This window comes from Melozone crissalis, unplaced genomic scaffold (genome assembly GCF_028551555.1).
Source record: "Melozone crissalis strain CALT ecotype California unplaced genomic scaffold, PUWL_Pcris_2 ptg000008l_1, whole genome shotgun sequence".
NCBI classification, from domain to species: domain Eukaryota; kingdom Metazoa; phylum Chordata; class Aves; order Passeriformes; family Passerellidae; genus Melozone; species Melozone crissalis.
In genome coordinates this window covers 19,285,029-19,308,098 of record NW_026535786.1, presented here as the reverse complement: position 1 = coordinate 19,308,098, position 23,070 = coordinate 19,285,029, and the positions used below count along the sequence as shown (strand labels likewise).

General features: G+C 39.7%; 1 protein-coding gene across 1 annotated transcript; it reads right to left on the bottom strand.

Moving 5' to 3' along the window:
• Window positions 1-15,360: 15,360 nt before the first annotated feature.
• Window positions 15,361-18,936, bottom strand: LOC128933182 (lymphotactin-like). The gene is given in 4 exon segments (XM_054270091.1): window positions 15,361-15,466; window positions 16,195-16,312; window positions 18,790-18,861; window positions 18,864-18,936. Coding segments are annotated over 4 exon segments (369 nt in total).
• Between the last annotated feature and the right edge of the window lie 4,134 nt (window positions 18,937-23,070).

The window sequence follows — 23,070 nt, the reverse complement described above, 5'->3', positions numbered from 1 at the left end:
AAAATTATCATTATGAACCAGACACTCTCAGGTAGGAAAGGCAATCTAAATGATGGGTTTTGACAGCTAGAGGTAGTGAAACTCAAGGTTATTGACCCTTGGAAATGACAAAATCCTGTAAAAAGAAGGTGTTTCCACTTGGTAACAGAAAAAAAGTAGAACTTTCTATACAACAGATTTTTTTTTTTCCATTTTGAGGGGGAAAAAAGTTCAGCTATTTTGTTTATTTAAAACACATACCAGTTTCTCTGGTATTTCTAGAGATTTTCCAGGCTATATCCAAGCATTTAAGAATAGTTGTACCCTTGGTACAGAGAGTAGATTTGGTAAACCATGATCCTGCCACCTTGAGCAAGGGTTCTTTGGCCTTTCTGACTCCTAAAAAAGATGTGGTTTGGGTTGCTTTGGAGCTATGCAATGATATCTGCTTCTCTTTGGGTTAGGGACCTTAAGGCTTTCCTAACCTGAAGTGACAGAACACATGGTCTGTCCTGGGGCCAGGCCACGCAGCTCCTGCACGGTCTGTAGATCCAGATAGATGGGTGCCTGGAGGTGTCACTGTTTGCCCTGCTGGCCCCATGGCAGGAGCAGCAGAAGCCCTGAGAAACCAGATTAAAATCACAGCTGTCAGCACTTTTCCTCTCCTTGATGGAGTGCATACCTCTGACATCTTAATGCTGTATGGTGTCCTGTTGAAGTCTTGAGACATTCTCAGCCTGCAGGAGTTTTGTGGGAGCCCATTGGAGTTCTCATGCAGTCTCCTGAGGCTTTGTTTGACCAGGAGGAATGAAAAGGGCCCAGAATCAAGACAAGCTCTTGGGAACTGTGATACTTCTACACTGAATTTTTGTCTGAGGGGATCACAGTTGTCTTGGTTGGGAGAGAAGTGTCAAGCTGTAATTACAGTTTTGGGATGGTGCATCTTTGAGTCATTGTGCAAATCTCTGTTACACTGACTTCAGGACAGCTCTGCCAGCACTGCCCAGTTCAGCAGCAGGCCCTTAGCATTTGTGTCTCATGCTGAATTATTGAAGAGTGTTGCTAGAGAACGGTGTCACAGAGCTCCTGAATTTCAGTGCTCACTGATTCTCTGTGCATCTGTGCTGAAGTAAAAAGCCCCTGTGTTTATTTCATAAGCCTTCCAAATGCTCCCCTTGCTGGGAGGCACTTTGGGTGAAAGATACCCAGGTGACTCAAACAACAGTCTTAGAGGTCTCTTGTACCAGAACCCACAGCAGCTCATAGCAAACCCATTTGGTCCTAACAATGTTCTTTGCTTTCCTGTACTCTGTTTATCAATTGATAATATAAGAATATGAAGAAGCGCAGAATAACTTATACTGAAAATGAGAGAAAAACAAGCTTATCTTAGCATTGATTACATAAGTAAACATGGAGGAGAGTCTTAAAGATTGGCAAACTCTGGCAAGCAGATGAAATTAGTATTTCAAATTAGATTTGTCTTTGTGCTCAGTGAAAAGCATCTTATTTACACTCATTGTCTGGTTCAGAAGGGAGAGGGAATTGTTTCCAGCCTCCTGATCTGAGCTGTGAAAGTGTATGAGACAAGGCAAGCACAGACTGAATTTCTGACCTTGCATATGACATCCCACTTTCTCCAATGTGAAAGTGATAAGGATTGTGAAGATTGCTATAGAAACTCTCTTGACATCTTTACTGTTCCAGCCTTTGGCTACTTTTCCTTTACTTTATTCACCAGCCAGTGACCACAGAGGCTATTCCTGCGCAAACAGTAATTTGGTTTTATTACCAAATATAGTGTTATTCTGATGATCTAGACTGAGAGACCTGGAACCTGATGTTTTTCATCATTATTCCATCCTGAATACCTTCAAAACTAGATTTTCCTCTCAGGATTTACTTCAGTTCTAATGGGTACCAGCAGAGAAAGCAAGCAGGGAAATTAATTGAGATCATTATTACCTGAAATGTGGCTTAGGAAAGCATGCAGAGGAGTTTATGAAGCACAGGAGAAGCTGAGTGATTGGCATTTCAGTTCATCCAGAGAGTGATTGTGTAGGGAGGCCAGTTTTGACCCCTTAGTTGGGTCTGGGTCTTCCAGTGAGGTCTAAAAGTTTTGGCCTGGGTCCATTGGCTGGCCTAAAGCACTCCTTTCATGTTGAACAGTTGGACAGATGTTTTCGTAACTCCCTGATGCTACTACTCAACAGATGGTATGGGAGTGGTACAGGCTTCTTTTTTTTTGGCCATATATCAGTTTCTTGGCCATTAGCAGAATTCTTCATCATTTCAGATGTAGATTGCATAGTGTCAATTGTTACGAAGGATTTTTTTGTATCACAAGCAGTCGTCCAAGATGTTTTAAAGTCTAAATCATTTGTGATCTGCATGCAGCATGCTCGGATACATTCTGTGTTTTCCCCATCCTATCACATGTGGGATCTACTGCTGTTTCAGTGGAAAACTCCCCTGCTGAACAGTTAACAAAAAGCAAAACCGTGCTTTTGATGATGCAAGAACCATTTGTATTGTGTAGTTAAGGAGAATTTTGCTTACACTCATCTTAGCAAGTAAAGTTGGCAGAGAATATCTTCTGGTGTAATGGCTTTGTAGAGACCCTGATGATAGGACTGTGCAACTCTGCATCCCATAGAAACACAGGAGACCCAACAGTCACTGTGCCTGCCCAGCAAGGCTGAGCTTCACTAGCTATTTCAAGTGATCAAGCATGTCTGCAGCCATCTGTTTGGGTGCTCGGACTTTCTTCTTGAAACCTTTTAATTTAAAATCAGTTAGACAAATGTTTGCAGAACTAAAACCAAAGTGATTTAGTGGACAATTTTGTGAGTTAACCTGTGAGTTTAAACTTCAGGAATATGTCCATTAGCTAAAGCAAAAGTTATTAGAGCATTTGTATTATACTACAGAATCTGGCCTACTGTAAGGAGGGACATTCCTTTGCATGTCTGGAAGGGGTTTATAACACGATTACAGTTAGCTCTGTAACTCTAGCTGATTTGATATGAGGCCAGGAAAGAGAAATAGAGCAGATCACATAAAAATGCAATCTCATACAGTATTATTTCATTCTTGACACTTCTTTTGCCTTCTTGTCTTACCTAACTGTATGTGGAGGATCACTAAATCCACTCTGACTGTACCAGCTTGTATTTGGAGTCTTGCAAGAAGGACATTATGAATCTTGTGCAGTACTGGTTGCCTGGCCCCCCAGAAGCAGAAAGGCAGTAATTCATAGAGCGCCGAATAAATCCAGGAGAGAACTTGGCAGAGAAAAGGAGTTAAAGGTTAGTTGATCTGAAAAATCTCAAATTAACACACGCCACCTGCCTGCTCTCCTCTCCCTCTATCAGATTTGAATCAGCTCTTCTGAAGCCTAGAAGTACTTTCCAGTAACCCACATTATCAACAACAACAAAAAAATCCTATGGGAATAAATAGCGAAAGCAACCATGATTTTGTCAGTCAAAACTACTGGGCCCAATTCTGCACATCCTCCATCTGTATGCTGTTAAATTACTCTTGTCATCAAAAGCAATAATGTTGCTTGAGTCAAAGGATAGTGATGGCATGGTGCTACTGGGCTGAGTAAGCCTGTCTGGATAGGTTTGCTACTTGACTGTGAGAGGGCCATCAACACTTGTCTGTCACATCAGTGAGAAAGGAGCCATGACTTGTGTTTGCCAAGTGAAAAAATCACACAAAATGAATAGCCAGAAGGACCCAAAATCACAGCTGAACTGTCAGACAAGAATTGAAGAAATAAACAGGACTGCATGATTTGTCTGTACAATCTATGTTTTTAAAAGACAGTCTGGCAACATTTTTAAGAATGTTAGGAGACTTGGAAGATGTGAGTTTTTGTCTGTGTTCACTGTACTCTGGGAAGCTCTCACCAGCCGCCCTCCTCTTTCAGTGCTGCCTGCAAGGACCCAAATCACAAACTTTGGGTAAGAAGCGCAAGCCCCAGATGGCAGCAGGTTGATGGGGATAGCCTGGCAGAAAGGAAGCCTTCATGGAGCCCTTAGAAGTAGCATTGCTTATTCCAGCAGAAGTGCAGGATAAGGCTTCTTTTGTTTATTTTGGAACCTTGAAGGTAGGTGGGTACTGTCCATGGCAAATTTATTCTGAAATAATAGAAGAGAGGAGAGAAACTCTAGCATAAGTCTGCAAATTTTTAGTAAACTGAAATAATGCTCTACTAAAAGTGTCTTTATCTGATGGTGGGTTTAGACTACAGTAGGACAGCCTGCCCATCTCTTCTTTGATGCTCTTCTATATATGAAGGGAGTTTGGATCCCCCAAAGGATCTTAGTATGTTTGGCAACTTTTTCAAAGTTGTAACAAAAAAGTTGTAGTTTAGTTGATTTATAAAATAGATGCCTTTAATTGACTGCTAGAATTGCAAGCTTCCTAGATTTTAGAGTGTCCTTTCTTATTTTGCTTACTGAGTTCTCTAAGCTAATTATGTTACAGCCCATTCAAAGCAGCCATGTATATATCCTTGAACCTGTGCAGGTCCTAAATATTTGCTGAAACGTATAACAGGTGGTTGGGTGGCAGGTGGTCATAAATAATCCTTTACTGTATTAAGTTAGGATTCAAACATGCGGCTAAACTGTTCTCTGTCTCATTTCCCTGCTATTCTGTGAAGGTGGTGTCTGTGGGTTTTTCTGAGGGCAGTGCATGGTGGGCATCATGACATTGTGAACAGTGAAGCAAGCAAGATAATTTCCACAATTGTTATCTGAGTTAAAATGAGGTTTTGTTGGACCTTCCCCCAACCACCTTTTGTTCATTGTGGCTTCCCTGTTCTGTATTTTCCCCTCCATTAACCCCATTTAACCAGCCCACAACTTTGTCATAGGTGTAAATGTCAAGTGGCTTTAAAAATGAATCAGATAACCCTGGGGTATCTGATTTTCTCCATCTCTGTATTTGCTCTCTAAAATGCTCTCTGTAATTACTTGGTGTGGGCTAAGTTGGACTAATTGCTAACATATAAGTGTAAATTGAATTACTGGAACTTACTCGGTTCCTCAGTCAGATTTCAGACTTCTCACATATTTTTTCTTAGTTGAAACAACTAATATGTTTAGTACCTCATCTAATACTATATTAGCATTGTTGCCAGGATTTATGGGGGTTTCCAAGAGTACTAATTTCTGATTTGGTCTAAAATTAGACCAAAATGCAAACTTTATAAGAACAAATTTTGTTTCATTTTCCAGGAAATTAGTCTTTTCAGTTTATTGAATTTTCAAACCTTTAAGGACATTTTATGTTTAAGGTTGTATTATCTATAAGTGTTATACTAAATTATAAAAACACAATAGAAATTTAAAGGTAAATATTATTTTAAAATTTAAATATGAACTATAAATACAAATGTAGACAGATGAAAGAATTAAGCCTTTCAGGATTTCTGTGGGATTTACTATTGATGTTGCCAACCCAATAGTTTGCCAAGGTAAAAATTAATTTGCAAAATGTTTTGGTCTACCTGAGACTTCTTTTTTTAATTTCAGCAAAATCTCAACTATCAAATGTCATCTTCAGTTGTATGAGCAGGAGTCCTTACTGGAGTCAAATAATATAATTTTGTGACTTCAAGGGGCTGTTTTGGCTTATTCAATGAGCTTGAGATTTACTCAAAGGGCTCTGGAGCCTCAGACAGTTCAAACCCCATTTTTCTATATAATTAGCAATGGCCAGTATGATAGACACACCCCTCCTCACATGCTGTGGTTACAGCTGGATGTCTCTGAACCTCATGCAGTTGTTAATTCCCAAAAAACACAAGCAGAGGTGTAGGGTTGAATGGAGCCTATGTTTGTTCAGAAACTTCCTTCCTGTCTAGTGATTTACAGCTTCAAGTAGTTTGTGTGCACATGGTGAGCTTGCTGTTTGTTGCTGTATTTGGTGCTCTGTTTAGTCACTTGCTGCAGGGTTGTTCTGTCACTTATGAATAGGTTTAAGAGTGACTGCGGCACTCAGAGTGCCTTTGGGATTGGGGATAATTTAAGGAATATGAGTAGCCTTGGGAATTGGTTTAGGAGGGATCATGGCCCTGAGGGTACATTTGAGGAAGCCTCTGTAACTGGGCCAGAGAGTAGGAGTGGGGTGCTCATGGAACCTTGTGAATCCATCTGGAAGATAATGTGGTCTTTGGACAAGTTTTCAGGAGTGGGCATGGTCTCTGGAAAAAAGGCATTCTTTGATGCATTTGTCTTGCCCTTTGTCTATGTTGGGAATGACATACACTGCTCTGCTGGAAGGTCCTTTTTTTGACCTCTCATCTGATACTTTCTTGGCAGCTTGCTCCCACAGGAGATTAGTCCTCACATAGTTCTTGTGGTGTGCTGGGTAAGGAACCTGCAGAAGAGAAGTGAGGCCAGGCTGCCATTGCACTTCTGATTCCTAATCCAAGATTTGCTACAAATGCTTTAATGGGACCTTTTAAATGCATTTGTCATCACACACTCCATACAAAATCAGACAGCAATATTAACTTTTCATACACTGAGCACAACTATAATTATCTATATTATGAGTATGTATAATTATGGTCATGTGCAGTATCTGAGCAGTTGGTGTTGCTGCATGCAACTGAACTACTCTGGGAGGTCTCTTATACAGAAAATAACTGGAGAAGTGCTGGTAAAAGGGTAACTAAGCTCTAGGGTAAAAGTACCTGGCAAAAAGCATTATTTGTGCTTAGGAAACAAGTATGTTTGTGAAGAAGCAGTAAGAACTGCTGGTAGGAACATCTCAAAATGTTCTCCCAATGACAGACCAATGTTTACATAGAATGAAATCTGTGCTCCTTTTTCTCCAAGTGTAAAAACTGCGGTGGTTTTATTTTTGGTGCTAACTTCTAGTATTGTACAACACCTATAACTTGTGTATGCACAGCAGCTCAGCTCCAGAAAGAAGGGTTGGTTCATCTTAACATAGGTATCCAAAAATAGAAGCCATCTCCTCCTCCCCTTGGAGTGCAGTTTTGAAAATAATGACGTGTGACTGTCAGAAGACCAACAGCTTTGTTCTGAGCTAGGGAAGTAATGGTGATATCAACCATTATTCCTCTCTTCCCCATACAGGTGTACACATTCCTTCCCTCAGAGGGAACTCACTGTGGCAGAGATGAGACTCTGGGCAGCTCTTACCAAGAACTCAGGGTATCTGTGAGCATGTTCTCACACTGCAGGAATCAGCCTTCTAAGAGAAACTGGGAAATGACATGAGCACCATGGTCCACATCTATAATTTCTTTTTTCTTCTTTTTTCCTCCTGTCATTCACTTCTCTGAGTTTTTGTTTTTTCGCCCTCTATCTGCCTCCCACACTCCTTTGGCACTACTGTTCTTCCCTGTTGTTCCCTTTCCATTTCTTCTTTTCATGACAGGACCAATCCATCCCCCCTATTTTTACTCCTTGCAATTATTTTCCCTCTTAAAAGCTATTGTTGCCTGCTGTGCCTTTAACACTGGCTTTTTAGAAAAAAACCCCCAAACTTGCCTTTAACAGCAAATTCCTTGAAAAGTATCCTCACAACATAATCTCCTAGGCATGTTTTCATGCCACTCACTTTTCCACTCAATTTTTGGCAAAATCTCTCTTCTTTAATGTGTTAGTCAACAGAACTATTAGCTACCTTGGTTACACTTCTAAGCCTTGTCACCTCTGCATAGCCCTGGTACTTAGCAACAACAAAAAAGTATTTTTCTACAGACTTTCTCTTGCACCTCTTTCCTCACATGAGAATGTTTATAGTAAATTATCCCTCCACGAAACCAGAATTATTTGGCTCTGAAAAACTACTAACAATGCTGCAAACAAGGAAGATCAGCCACGGAACTCTTCAGGAAAACACTGTGAATAAGCAGCAGCAAAAACAGTGCCAGTAACTTCAGTTACTCAGTAAGCTCAGAGTACAAGGGTCACCTTGTGAAAAGTTAGAGGTGTCCTTTGGTTTGGCTTGTCCATATTGGTTTTTTCCTGTTTTCTGTTATGTACATTACATGAGAGCTTCAGCAGAAGGTGTGGTCTGTGGATTTAAGGCTGTTTCTCCACTGTGAATAGTAGGCAACAGTGGTCTAAAGGTATTAACTGTACAAAATCAGGAATAAGTCTTGGTTATATAAATCACTTGTACTCATTTGTCTTGAATACTGTTTTTGTTTCTAAAGCCAACAAATTTTGTGTGTCCTCACATCTATTATACATGTAGCAATAAGATAAAATTCCAACAAAGAGGTAAGATACATTGCCAGAAAATTGACAGACTGATAAATGGGGTTACTGGAAGATTAGGTCTATATAGACAAGAAAATGGTAAGTAAGAGGTGAAACACAAGTATGCAAGGCAAAAAGGGAAAGACTATCTGAAACTGGCTTGGGAATGTTCATAAAATGCCATTAACCCATGCAGCTCATTGCCATAAGGTATCAATGACATTAGAAGACATTACATATATGGCTTCCAGATGTCACAGTTACAGGAGAGAAAAAAGATTTCTGAGGTGCAGGAACTCTCCTTGCATTAAACTGGAAGCCCACCACTAAAATGAATATTTAATTTGACAAGTTATGCTGTAGCTGCCTTCAACAGAATTTCTTGCTGTTTTGATCAGAGGAATCAGCTCTGTGTGAGAATGAATTCTAAGCTCACCAGACTGCAGGTGTAACATGTTTGGGAATTCCTGTCTTCCTATTGGACTGGAAATTTGCATCTCACTGCACAGTGACTGTGGTGTGAGTATCACTGCTTGTGGCTTCTGTGTTAAGGCAGAAAAGAAAGTGGTAAAAATGAGCCTCATTTCATTGAGTTTGTGTACTATTGTTTGTTTTTAAGATCCTGGTTTTGGCAAAAATGTAAGTGGAGTAGTGGGCACTGGCCATGGGTAGATGATTTAGATTCTGGTGACAAAGAATTTTGTGTCTTTCCTGTCTGTTATTTTTTAGTAGTCACCATGTGAAGGCATTTCCTGTTCAAGTCCTGTTGTGGCTGAAGTTCTCTGAAATATGTTTCATTTTAACCAGTTTTAATTTTGCTGCTTTTCTGCTTACTGTGCTGTCTACATTTTGAATGTGGTACATGAAGGGCCCCACAGAAGCACCGAATGGCACTTTCTGCCTGACAGACCACTGGCAAGATCACACATAAAAGGAAAGGCCGTTTTTATTAATGGGAATAAGGTACCCCAGTCATAATAGCTGTGTATTCCAGTGACTGCTCTCCAGTACTTTAGAAGTGGCTCTAGAAGAGGTACCACACATCCCTTCTGTGGGGTGGAGCTTGTCCAAAGTTTAATACTTTCTCCTGACTCCAGGGAGCCCTGGCTGGTACCACAGCGTGCTTGGGCTGGCTGAGGGAAAGCATGGAGGACATGTTCTCTCCTGCAGAACAAAACCGTCACCACAAGCCACCTCATGAATCCTACTTTTGAACAGGGGCTCTGCTGGGCAGCCACAGGGAAGTCTGTGGGCTTCAAAGCAAAACATATTTTAAGAGTTTGCAAATATGTTCATGTAATTCCAGACTGTCATCTGAAGTCCTGAGAGCTCTTAAATGGTTTTTACGATAGAAAATGCCACCCAGCTATAGTTCTACTAAAACCTGCAGCTGTAACCATAAAGTTTCTTGCAGGATTTTCTGAGTGATAACTGTTTCTTATGTCTCTAGTTTAAAAGACACATTTTTGTAATTTTCATTCACTACAAGTAGTCACAATAGGGAGGAATCAACCAATTTGAGTTTAAAGAGCAAAGTTTGCCCTAGATATTTTCCTCTAATTGGATGATAGTTTTATTTTAAAAGTTAAATCTGTACCCATAAAAAAATATGCCTTAGAGCAAGTTTTTTATAATTATATAATGAACTGTATCCAGTAAGTAATCACTTCACTTTTTTCTAGGGATCTAATAAAAATCTTGAAATTGAGATCTGCAATATTTTGCCAGATTAGTTGCTTAACTCATTTGGTATTACTACTAATCCTTCTGAGTAGGCAAGGTCTCCCTCATGAGAGATACTGATGCTAGAAGGCCTTTATAAATGCAAATGAACCAGACAGCAGCTCACGAAAAGCACCAAGGCTAGTGCCAGGTGAATTGGTGACTCATGGCATGGGAATTCCTGCTCAGGGTTTATTTATAGGCAGGTTTTAACCCTGGAGGTTGACTGGAGCCCTAACAGTCATTTTCTTCTCACTGTTGCACAGGAAGACACTGGGCACTTATCACTTGAGGGGTCCTCTGTGAGTCAGTGTTGTTCCACTGGGAAATAGCAGAGCAGTGGGCATGTTAGAGCTGACAACACAGTGGATGTTAGATGGCAGAGGGTGGGAAACAAGTAGGTGTTTTTCCCCACTGAGGACTTTTTTATAAACTTGCCTTGAACATGTGTCCACTTGTCTGCATTCATATTCTTGTGCACTCATCGCTCTCTTCAATCCCTCAGAGACACTCCCAAGTCTTGGTGCTTAGTCTTATGACAATATTAGTTCTTGAGAAAACTGTAGCCCTAGAGTAGAATCAAAAAGCTCCGAAACCTAGAGGGAATAAAAGAGTTATCGGATTTGTTTCAAGTGTTGTCGTTTCTAAGTAGCTTTTGAGGTGTTTTTTCCTTGAGTTTTTAAGGACTTAATGCAAGAAATATTCAATATTCAATATGATACATAATACTCAGCTTAAATCAAATAACAGACAAAAATGCACAAAAATGCGCAATAAATCATTAGGAGAGCTGGACATGAGTTTGTATTTTTGGAGTACTTTCCTTGTGCCTTGGTGACAGGACCAGCCACTTCCTTTGCATAGCAAATATGTAATAATTTGGTCTAGGCTCTTTTGTCCTACGCCGCACAGGTAGGAAGGAAAACCAAAACTTTTTCATGAAGGAGCCTGCTGTGCACCCCCATTTTTCTGTTTTTCCTTTAAAAGATCTAAGAGTAGAGGCTATAGGCAGGCCTTGAACCAGAAATGCAAATATCTCAAGGGAGCCTCACAAAATTAAAAGGTTCATTTAAATTGCAATCCCATACTTGGTTTGGAATAGTTATTTACTGTTTCAACAATACATAATAACAGTACATAACAGTACAACAGTAAATGGAAGGGAAAGTAAACCATGACATAACATTAGAATACTTTTTAAATCTTCTGTGCAGTGTCTGTAGGAGTTGTCTTGGTAAGTATCTTCCTTTCTTCTCAGATCTTCTAACCAAACTAAAACTTGTGTGTGGATAGATAACAAGAGGTGGCAAAAGACAGACAGAAATAACTCTCAACATAAGAAAGGGTCATTGTGGCCAGGGACACCCACTGGCAGTAAGAGCAGTCAGAGGTGCCCTTGGAACAGGCCAGGTGCACCTGCAGGAAATACCTTGGAATTACCTGTTTCCTGGGACATGCAACAGGGATGGTGCTGGCCACAGAACACTCTGGAAGAGTGTAGTTGAGGGCTTCCATGTTTATGGCACTTCTTTTAAGCTTCTTCTTCTAAGGTGAAGAGACACTTAGTGCACATGCAGTGCAGAGATGGAAACTCAATGGAGCTGCTAAAAGACTATGATTTATAAAGGACTTAATGGCAGATACTTCATAGCATTTTCTGCTGAAATGATTCCTTGTCACCCCTTTTCTGTTTTTACCCTCTTTCCCTTTTCCTGTACTCACTTGCCATAGAATTTGAATTACCATCTTCGGTAGCAAATACCAACAGTTTGGGTTAAGTAATCAATTAATTTGCAATTTAGAATATAAGCTTTAGCTATTCAAAATGTATGCACTGCATTTTTCCACAGGAATGAGAGAAGAAAATATTGTGTTTGCTAAATTAATGTCTTGCTTTTTATATCATGCACCAGTATTTGTATATATTTGATATTTTGAATAGCATCACTGATGTACAGAGGTACCCAGTCCTCTTCCATTTTCTTCTTCCCATTAAGGGTCTCAAGCAATCTGTTAAAATAGGGGGTCTGCTGATGAAAACCTCCAGCATAAAGCACAAAAGGTAGTCAGAAGTTATGTAAAAGACCAAGCCAAAACAAAACCAAGAAACTCCAAAAATCAAGGCATACCCCTAACTGGGGTCCAGGGATTGAATGATGCGTTAGCAGTTTCCAGGAAAGCTGATGGTCATTGTAAACCTTTAACTTTCTGGTTCCTTAATTATAAATAAATAGTGAAAAAAATACAACAGCAGCTACGTAAAGTCATTGCCTAGGAAGAATTACTGGCTTTGTGCCAAAAAGCCAGCGGGGCCCAAAGGGGTGGGTAATTGCCCTGTCTGCCTCTGCTGAAGTGAGGGAAAGTGTGAATACTTACACAGGCTAAGGGTTTGTCCATTGTGCTCTCTGCTGCCTTTCCTTTGTGCCAAAGATCCAAACAGAGTGCATCTCTTAAGTCTCTGTGGAAACTTTCCTGGTGTGGGACAGGAAAGACATGGTTGATTTTTTCAAGTATTGAAGCCTACTGATCTGCCCATGTGTATCTGGAGAGTCCTTTGTGGCCAAGTGGGGCTTGGGTATTACAAAAGGAGTCAAAGAAAATCAGCTGAAATCTAGCAAAGGTTGAGCAAGAAGGGAAATGGTGACCCCCTGCTCTCTACATCACTTGGAGAAGAAATGTTGGGCAGCCAGGACCTGGGAGAACATCAGTTCAACCACAACCCCGAATCTTCATATGTACCTTAGACCCTAAGCTTAATTTTTGTGGGTTTTGTGTGTTTTGCTGTTTTGTAGGTGTTTTCTATGTTGGAAAAACCAAGACTATGGTTCCTACTTGCCTCCAACACAAGAGCAGCACTCTGGCTCTTCATTTTGCATTTTCTTTTTGCACTTGTGTGTATGAAAAGGAGATTTAATCATGTTTTCCATTATTTCTTTTGAGAGTCTTAGGGAATAGTGCTAGGGAGAAACAGTGCTATTACAGATAAACTTGAAGATTATCACAGCTAGAGTTCACAAAAATAGCACACAACTGGAACTGCAGCAAGGCCTGAGGTAAGTAAGGAACAGTCAGGGAAAGAGAGAAGCTCCTGGAGTTTAATATTAGAGTAGGAAGAGATACTGAGAGCCCTGATCACCAATAGTAATTAAATGTCAAGGACTGTCCAAGAATCTGTACAGATCTTGCAAGGTGCAACAAACAAGGAGTAATTATCAAGTAGGATGATTCACTCTTAAAAATTATTAATAATTCTATGAATTTTGATGAGAATGAACAGATATAAAATATTAATTGCTATGTGATGGTTAATATATCCTCAGGTTGGGAGAGTCCTAATTAAAAAAAATTATATTCACTTTAGCAAGATTTGTTCCAGGATATGATATAATACTATTAAGTATGAGAATAGGCATTTAAATTCTGCCTGTATAAAGCATGCAGTGATAGATAGATAGTGCGGGTCCCGGATGAATTTGATCTGTCACTTGCTGGTATTTATCTGCGAGTGTTTACCATAAAAATGGTTTTATAGGGGACCTGGTTTATAGCCTACAAATAGTCTGGTGATGCTGAAGGGAACAGATGTGTTTCTGTTGCCTATAATATGAGGATCTGGGCCCCTTGAGATCAGTAATTCAAAATTATTGAGCTCAGTTTATACAGTGTGATACTCCAGTACCATCTTACTGTCAACATTTCTTTCTGACTGTAAAGCTCTCCTTGCAAAGTTTGTCACAACAACTATTTTTCTCTAGTGTTGTTGATATTGAGAACTTAAGTAAGGAAGCAAAACTCCCTATAACAGAGACTCAATAGCCTGCCTTGGTCTGTTCTGTAGTGTAATACATACGGCCATCCTTCTTTTCCCTGCCTCAGTAGTGGCACTATTTAAAACCTGTCCTGGATAGTGAAAACTAAATCTGTTGTTCCACACAGGACTGAACTCTGACAAAATGTGAGCCACGAGAGACAAATCCTGTCTAAAGTCTTGACCAGAGCAGTGAACTGTAAAAACTGTCTTTTAGAGTAGTCTGACCTTATTTCTAGGGTGCAGTTTGGAAGTGCTGCAGTCCCATGAGTATCACTAAGAGGATGAAAAGCCCATAGATTAGCAGCAGTGCAGCCTGTATACATGTGGTAATATGAGGGGAACTTCATTCCAGAAGCACCTCTGCCTATGCCTCTTCTCTACTCCTTAAAGTCCTCAAATGCCATATTTTCTCTCTCTGAGCAGAGATCTCTTCAATTTCTGCTTCTGATTACATGGGGACCAACCAAGGATGGTATGAACTTTGTTTCCGAAGTATGTGAACTTTTGAAGAGGTATGGTCTGAAATGTGAGCTACAATATGATGCAGAAAGCTTGGAATCAGATCATTCCAGGGCCATCTGAGTAATGAGTTAGCAATAGCGTCAGCTCTAGCCCAACTAGCCCATGAGTCCCCAGATTTGTGCTGCCATCTTGGGACCTGTTTCAGTAGTATCCATCTGCATTATAATCCTGCAAACAAACTTGCCATTTGATTCAGGTTTATAGTAAGTTTATTAAAATTCAAAGCCTTCTGCAAGTAATATGTATAATTTTTAAGATATTTCTATGTAAATAGTTATCTAGGGCAGGGAGTTCCTATGAGTTTGTGAAATATAGATTCCAGCCATGGCTTGTTCTTATTCAGAGAAAAGCAAACCAATTGTTTCATCTTTGTTTCACATGAGGGCAAAACTGAAGTAACTTCACAGATGGCATTGGTAGGATAAGGCTTCCACAGGGCAAGACCAAGCAGGGTTCCATTCACTGAGTTACATCAAATTACTCCACATCATCCCTTGGTGAGAATATTCACACACCTTTGTGAACTGAGCTAATAGTGCAATACTGTGTGTAAAAATAGAAGACTCAAGGATCATCTTCTGAATATGGCACTGATCAGATGATAGACTGAAGCATGAAATCAGTTTGTATAGGTTATATAGGTGTGACTGACTAACTTAGCACCTTCTTAAAACCAGCACTCAATGCAGAATGCTCTGGTCTCCATCAGCATGGAGGTCTGCACTCTCACAGCTCTGTGGGTAGTCATCCTCACTACACTGTATTAAGCTATCAGTCATTTTCCATTAAATGCCGTCCTGGTTAGGACAGCAAGATTGAGATAATATCTACATTCAGCTGTAAACACAGATTAGCAAGCAATTCAGAAAATAAACTAATAGAGTACAACCAAAAAATGAAGAAGTCTGCAGGTATTCAACCAGTGATGAATAGATTCTGGTGAGTTTGTGTTTGTTCCAAGATTTTATTACCACTTAATAAATAGGAAATAAGCAGATAGTAAGGTTTTCTTCCTTGTTACTTGCAGCATTGATGATGATTCCAGCTGGTTGGTCTTAGATGCTTCGATTATTTGCGTTTGGCAGGACGGTTTTCATCTATTCTCTTTATAGCAGCCTGAACCCATTTCTGATTAGGACTTACACAGATCTTGATACCTCTTGCAGTGATGAACCTATCAAAAAAGAAAAAAAAAAAGCTGGGCATTAAATTCTAGTCTCTATACACAGGTCTGTTCTTGGTTTTTATGCACAAAATGAGGAAAAAGGTTGTAAAACAATGTCAAATGCTGGAGATTGTAGGTTTTAGTTGGAACAACAGCAGTTAGAAACATTATTTTCCTGTTTATGATATAGGTAACATACATGGTCATATACATACAAACTGATATTAAAAATATGAAGCATACATGCTATTCTATGTTCAATCATTATGGACATTTATGTTCAATCATTAGGGACATTTATCTCCCAGGAGAAGATCCCAGATGTGATAAAAATGCATGCATCTGAGCTCAGAGGACCAAACACAGCTCCTGGCAAGACTCAGAGTTACCCCATATTCTTTCACATGATTTTTCCCCTTGACTCAGTTCATTCATGGAGCCTCTGACTGCTCTGCCCTTGTTGAGATTTTTCCCCACTCACTGGGCACAAAGATGTGAGCTGGTCAGTGAGCTTCCTGCCATTATTTATGAGCAGCACACATCTCTCAGCTCTCTGAGGCCTGCTCCTCTCTCCTCACTCCCTCAGGTGCCGTGTGGCATGGATGAACTGGAAGGGCAACCTGGACTAGCCAGATTTAGTGGGTTGGGCCAGCAGAATTGTCTTCTGCTGCCCTTTCTCCCTATTTGATGCTTTTGTCTTTGCATAAGGAAGTCTGAAGGGTGCATGAGATTCTTACATGATGGCATCTATTGGTACTTGTTGCTTTTCATAGTTCACAAAATTTCGGATGTTCCAATGCTTTGTAGACAGTTTTACACAACTGAATTTGCGCATGGGCTGACTGCTAGCGCTCCCTAGAAGAGAAAAATAGATAAATTACAAAGGTACTTAATATTAATATTTAGCCATAATTGCTTAATAAATTATGAATTCCAGAAGATTTCCAATTGTGGTTAGACCATGACGTACAGCCACAATATCAGTTATGCCAGAGAGACTAAGCTATATTTTGTGGTGCATCCTACCATCTCTAAAATGTTACTGCTATTTCAGTTAAGATATGAATCTTCACCCATTGTCCTGGACAATTGCACAGCAATTCTCTGACCAGGGAGTCACTGCTTCCATAGCAATAGAGATGTTTGGCATCCTTGATAATTAGGACTGCGTCATATGGAAATAAGTGCCCTTATAGAATTGATGCTTAGAACTGGAACTTTCCTAGATGGATTTCCACATGTTATCTAAATGTGGATTTGAAATTCCTCCTCTTTTCAAAGTGAAGAAAAGGAAAGTGAGCCTACTCCCCTCACTGTAGACATCCAAAAGTAGTATTAACAAAAATTGCTAATAGAAAGGGAAATATACCTGCCAGAAGAATAAGTGCTTATATCCTCTGGCAAAAACTCTGATTTCACAGGCAGTGAGCGAGCTGCTTCTTAATTCTTGCATTCCTCCAAGATTTTGATACAATTCAGAGAAATGCAGTGGTGATTAAGAAAGAGGATCACAATATTGGTATAAAATTTTCTGGACACTTGTTATCTTACATGATGATAAGTAAAAATGGGAGCTCACTCAATTACAATGGAGTTTACGTTAATCTCCGCTTGCCAGTTTCTGGTTTACTTCTGTTCATAGAAGACAGGTTTAGGAACACATGCAGGGGACAAAAAGTACACTGCTCTACTCTGTGGTTTGTTTATAAAGAATTTGGAGAGGTACTGGCTTGAGAAAAGTCCAAGCGCTGTTGTGGTGCACCGTGCGAAATGTAAAACCTGCTGCACACAGTCTCACTGTTGAAATAATTGGAATAGCTGAGACAAACACACAGCAGTCTTTGGAGAAGGTGTGGGATAGCCAGTGCACAGATACTGGCAGATCTGCTAATTCCTGAGATTTTGTTTGCCTGAAGGAATATCTCTCTTGATCTTGCTTTAGTAATGAGCAACACAACATAGTTTTTTTATGTTTCATGACACATTTCTTACTGCCTCAGACTGGTTTTCAAAACGTGGCAAAGACAGTCAAGCAATGGTTATGAGTCCTGGAAATATTTCTTCTGCTACTACACAACCTTCATGGAATGGATGCAGGGAATAGCAGCAAAGTTTCTCAAGACTGGGAACAAACCCCAACTGCTCTGCACCTAGAATTACCTTTTTTCCCAGGTGTATTTGGTCTTTTTTTTTTTCATTCTTTCTAGTCCTTTTTTCTCTCTCTTGTAGACCATCTCAGTGTACTTTTTTCAAACTTGGTGATACTTAGGGCCAATTACACAGCCTGGACATTGACATTGTCATCTGTGATATGAAGCCACTGTTGCCTGGATGAAACTGTGTCACTAATGAAAGCAGGAGAGGCAGTGGGTCGGCATGAAGGCTGTGTACCTTCATACCCCTGTGAATGCTTCCCAGGTCTCAGTTTGGGTTTGGTGTGATCTTGTGAGGATACTTTTTATCTATGTTTCTGAGTGCATATTTGTGGATTTGCATATGGCTTGCATATCCATGGTTTGTGTGAATTCTCCTTGTGATGAGATGACGTTTGTAATGGGTCTATGTTCATGTTTCTCCATGATCCATGGAACCTAATTTAAAAGTCACTCACCTAACCAGCACTGCAGAGAAACTTATTTAAAGCAGGGCTAATAGACATGGCTCATCTCAGTGTTCATAACTAGTTTGAAAGAAGGTGTTCAGTTGTATGAATTAGTGAAACAAGAGAAGATATTATATAAATCTATTACTCCCCTTTTCAGTTATTGTTTTACTTTCCCTGCCTGTAATAAAAGGTTTATCTAAAAACAAGTGAATAAACAATATGGAACTTATAAACAATGAAGAACTTAAAATATTGATAGTAGAAAGATTAAGATTATATACTTAGAGAAAGACAAATAACAATTAATACAATTAAGTTCATATAAAAGTAATCCATCTGGAAAAAGAAAAATGTATGTCTTATTCAAGAAAGATTTTTTTCATGAAATGTTATTAACCTACAGTACACACAGGTATATGGAATCAGTGAGACTAAAAGACATTGTGCGTTCAAGATTTTTTTGATTTTAAGAGAGAGACCATTGCACAGAAACCCTATAAGGGCTCTCAGGCACAAAATCTCTCCTTGCATTAAAGCAGAAACCAACCACCATCTGGCAGGATATCAGATGAATCCCGCATGAAGCTGACTTTCTTGCAGATTTCATCTGTATTTCTTGTGTGTTTTATCTTATAAATCAGTTGTCTGGAACAATCAATTCTGCTCATGAGACCACTCACGAGGTGCAATGTGGAGCAATTCTCCTCCTCTTTAGCTGCAAACTTACCTGTGACTGTGTGCACAGCAAAGACACCAAGCCAGAAGAGGAGCAGGATTGCTGCGGTGTGGAGCTTCATTGCGGTGGCTTCTGTTTCAAGGCAGAAAAGAAATTGCCTACTGTCAGCCCCCTTTCACAGGGTTTATATATTGTCATTCTGTGGTCTGTTCTTGTGTTCATTTTTATGCAGTCATGGAGGGCCTGACTTTAGTGGAAAATTTGAGTTTGCAGTACTTTTTCTGGTGACAGAACCACCTCCTTTCCCCCACCAGTCCTTCACTAGCCCTCCTGAGAAGGCTTTTCCTGCTCAAACCCACTGTGGTTGCACTTGCTTCTGTGCTGTGACTTGGGTTTATTTCAAGCTGCAAAAAGTGAGAGCTCTTGTGCAGTAGTGGAAACCTGTAATAAATGTTCCTGTCATTTCACACTTCAGTTTTTAGACCTTTAGCTAAGCCACACTGCAGAGACACAGTGTGACACTGAGAATTACCTTGCTGGCCAATGAACCACTGGAAAAGGGTTCCAGTGTGAGCTAAAGGATGATGGAAACAGGAACACCTTGGCTCTTTCCAAGCAGCTGTGGCTGGTTTGTCACATTAACATGGAGCTGTGGAAGGGTATTGCTGCTATTTCCTATGAGCAGTGGATGTTGTCAGGACTCTTGTGTTTGCTCTGTGATTTGATATGGCCAAAGCTGATACCACTGTGCTGGAAGAAGCAAGATTGAACACACCTTTGCATACAGATCCAGATCCACATCCAGTATGCCTCCTGCCAGTCATTACTTAACTAGTCAGTTAACTGAATGTGGTGGTTTCAAAGAGGAATAAGAGTTTGTAAATGTCATGATCTCTTTGCTTTGGTTTAGACTTTTTTGTGGTGTGAACTTTCTAGTGCAAAGAATGGGGCCCAAGAAAGTAACCAGGCAATCAGAGAGGCTCAGTTTGGAGAAGAGACAAACAAAAAATTAATTGCACTTTCATGTAAGCATGGTGCTGATAACCAGACCTGTGTCTGTGAGCCTGTTACATTTATACCTCTATCAAAAATGCCTTTTTTGCAGAGTGTGCCAACTCTATCACCCAGATTTAGGGGTTCTTTCTATTGAATGCGGTCTGAATTACTGGAAGCATTGCTACAAACCAATGGTTTTGAGCCTGCAAATATTTGTCAAGCCAGTTGTTGACCTCCAGACCACACACAAAGCAGCATCTGAACTGGCATCATCTTCCAGAACCTCACAGCAGAAATCTTCTCATGTGCTGTGAGAAAGGAAGCCCACTCCTCTTAAATTTTTAAGAATTTTAATAAATCTTAATAAGGGACAATCATAAAGCAAAAGTTTGCAGTTACAGGTCTGGGTGCATGGCAAGACCAGACGCACACCCACTTCTTCAGTCTGCAGTCTTTTATACTGTTACCGTTGTTTTACTTCCTTGGATGCTTTTGCAGGTTTATTTTGGGCTTGTTGACTACAATCTTGCTTCAGATTTTTGCAGCCTTTGCACAATTCAGTAGTTGCAGACATTGGCACTCTATGGTCTTCTGACCCCACTTTAAACTTGGTCCTCTTCCTTTTATGGTCTTCTGCTCTTCACTTATTCCATTTTTGATACACATTTTGAAATAGCAAGCATATCTTCACATTCAAGCCTGCTTACATCTTATGAAAGCCTTGCTTCCCCTTTTACACTATCCACAAACAATTAAAAAAATTATCATACTTAAAAAGCAGTTTAGCACTTACAATAATTATTTACGAACAATTACAGTTTTATAATTAACGCAAATAAATTGTCGCGAAAGCCAACTATTACATAGCCATTTATAACACTTTCCCTCTGCAGGCAGATAGAAAAACCCAGCTAGTTCTGCTAGGAATACGTAAACACCAGGCTGCTTGATGCTTGGGCTTATGAACACCTGTCAGTGCAAGGACTGGAGAAATCATGAGGGTATCTTGGTTTTGGCTGAGATGGAGTAATTTTCTTCTTAGTAGATGATACTGTTCTGGGTTTTGGATTTAGCATGAGAATAATGTTGATAACACAGGTATTTCAGTTGTTGCTGAGTAATGATTACCCTGAACCAGGGACAACTGCTAAATGTAATAGTTTTCTTAATTTTTAACAAGGTCAAGAATTTGTAACTGTAATAATTGTGATATGTACCCTGTTTCGTGACAGCAGCCCTGCTGAAGGAAAAGAAGTATGCAGTGAGCAGAAGGAAAAGAAGTATGCAGTGAGCAGAGTTTTGCCTAGTACCAAGAGTTTACATATCAGGGTAAAGGGTTTGTAGTATTGGATTTTCTCATCACATAGTCAGCTTTTAAAAAGAGAGGTCAAGATCTTCAGGAATAACTAAATTCCTCTGCACTCCTAGAAATTAGTATCTCTAGTGGATGTTCAGCAGTCCCTTGAAGTTGAATTTGTGCCATCAGGTCATTTAATCACTTCAGAAGACTAAATGAGGGCATTGGTGGCTTTTGGAGGGGACTTAAGAATCTCAGCTTAAGCACGACTATATCTCAGTTAAGTGGTTTTAGGAGGGACTTTGTCTACCTCAGGGGATAAACATCTGTTTCTATTATCTATAGAAACAGTTTGTGTATGTGTCTTATGCAGGACACAGTAAGTGAAGTTTGGAATATATGGGACCCTAATGTATTTTGATTTTACATTGTTTCTTAACTCTTGGAGTACTGGTTGAACAATTACCAACAAGTGACATCCAGTGCTGATGTTTCCATTATTTTCTTCCCTTGATTTTCATCACTTTTGCTCTGTAGTTTTCATTCTGATTTCATAACTAACTGAAATAGTAGTTGGTGTTTAGTATTTTAATTCATATCGTAATAGGGTAGAAGCAAACATATTCTCCATGCTCGCATCTCAGCTGAGAGATGACTTCTAATCTAAATTGATGGCTTCAATTGCATTTTTAATAACTACTTTGTTTTGTACTGGTTTTGGCAGAACTCCTTCTTTAGAAATGTAAACCTATTAACAATACTTTCTCTTAATCATAATTGAGTTTTTGCTTGTAGACCATCTGTTTCCACTACTACGCTGCCAGCTTTTTCCTGCCAGGTTTTCCCTGGTCCTGCCATCTTTCCTTGATGTATTATGTGCTCTTAAATAATAGTCAAAATTCAAGTCAATCAAAATCTTTTTTTTTAGTCATTCAACTGGAAGTATTCAGATATGTAAAATTACACTGAGAAGGATTTGGTTTTAAAGGGCCCAGAGATCTTTGATCTTTCTTTCATTCAGTGCTACCTGGTTTTGGTTTAGTTCAATGAGCTTGCTTGGGTTTAGCTATACACACACCCAAGATCTACAAAAGCAATATTCATATTCTCATCTTTATAATCCTAGTCCTGTGAACATTTTTCTTTGAGAAATCTGTTGTGGGAAGTCAACCCCGTGCTATTGCTGCAGAAAAACACAGAGGTGACTGTAGCTCAGTTCTGTGAAGGTATATAATATTGCGCATGCAATATTATATACAGGAATCAAATACCTTTGGAACTTTGTGGAATATTCTCAGTCCATGAAGGGATACCTTCTAGCAGCCTTCCAGTACCTGAAGGGGGCTTATAGAGAGCTGGAGAGGGACTTTTTACAAGAATTTATAGCTGTGGGACAAGGAGCTTTAAACTGAACAAGGGTAGTCTTAGATTAGATACTAGAAAGAAATTCTTTACTCAGAGGGTGGTGAGGCACTGGAACAGGTTGCTCACAAAAGCTTCCAGTGGATACCCCATCCCTGGAAGGGTACATGAAGGGTACAAGCTGCATGGAGCTTTGAGTGATCTGGTCTAGTGAAAGATGTCCCTGCCCGCAAAGTAGGGAAGGTTGGATTAGATAAAGTCCCTTCCAACACAGGCCATTCTATGACTGTATGATATGAGTATCCTTTTTCTTCCTTGTTTTTTGGAATTTTTTGTTGTCATTTCTTTTTCCACTGCCTCAACTGTCACACAAATCAGAGAATGCAAATTTTGTTTAGTGCTTCTTTTTGTGTGTGCTATATCTGCAGGATATAGGATGGGAACCAAATCTTACAGCATAAGTGCTGTTGGTCTTCAGGAGAAGAATAAAGACAGTTTTGTGAAAAATAAATTACTTTAGCTGGACCATGGATAGTCAGTGCCTAAAGCACTGGAAATGGATCAGAACCAATATGTTGTTTCTGGGTAAACCTGAGCTTTTCTCAGAAAATTGAAGAAGATCAGATACTTATGTTTCTCAGTAGGTAACAGATTTCTCAGCGATACCTCATGCTTTG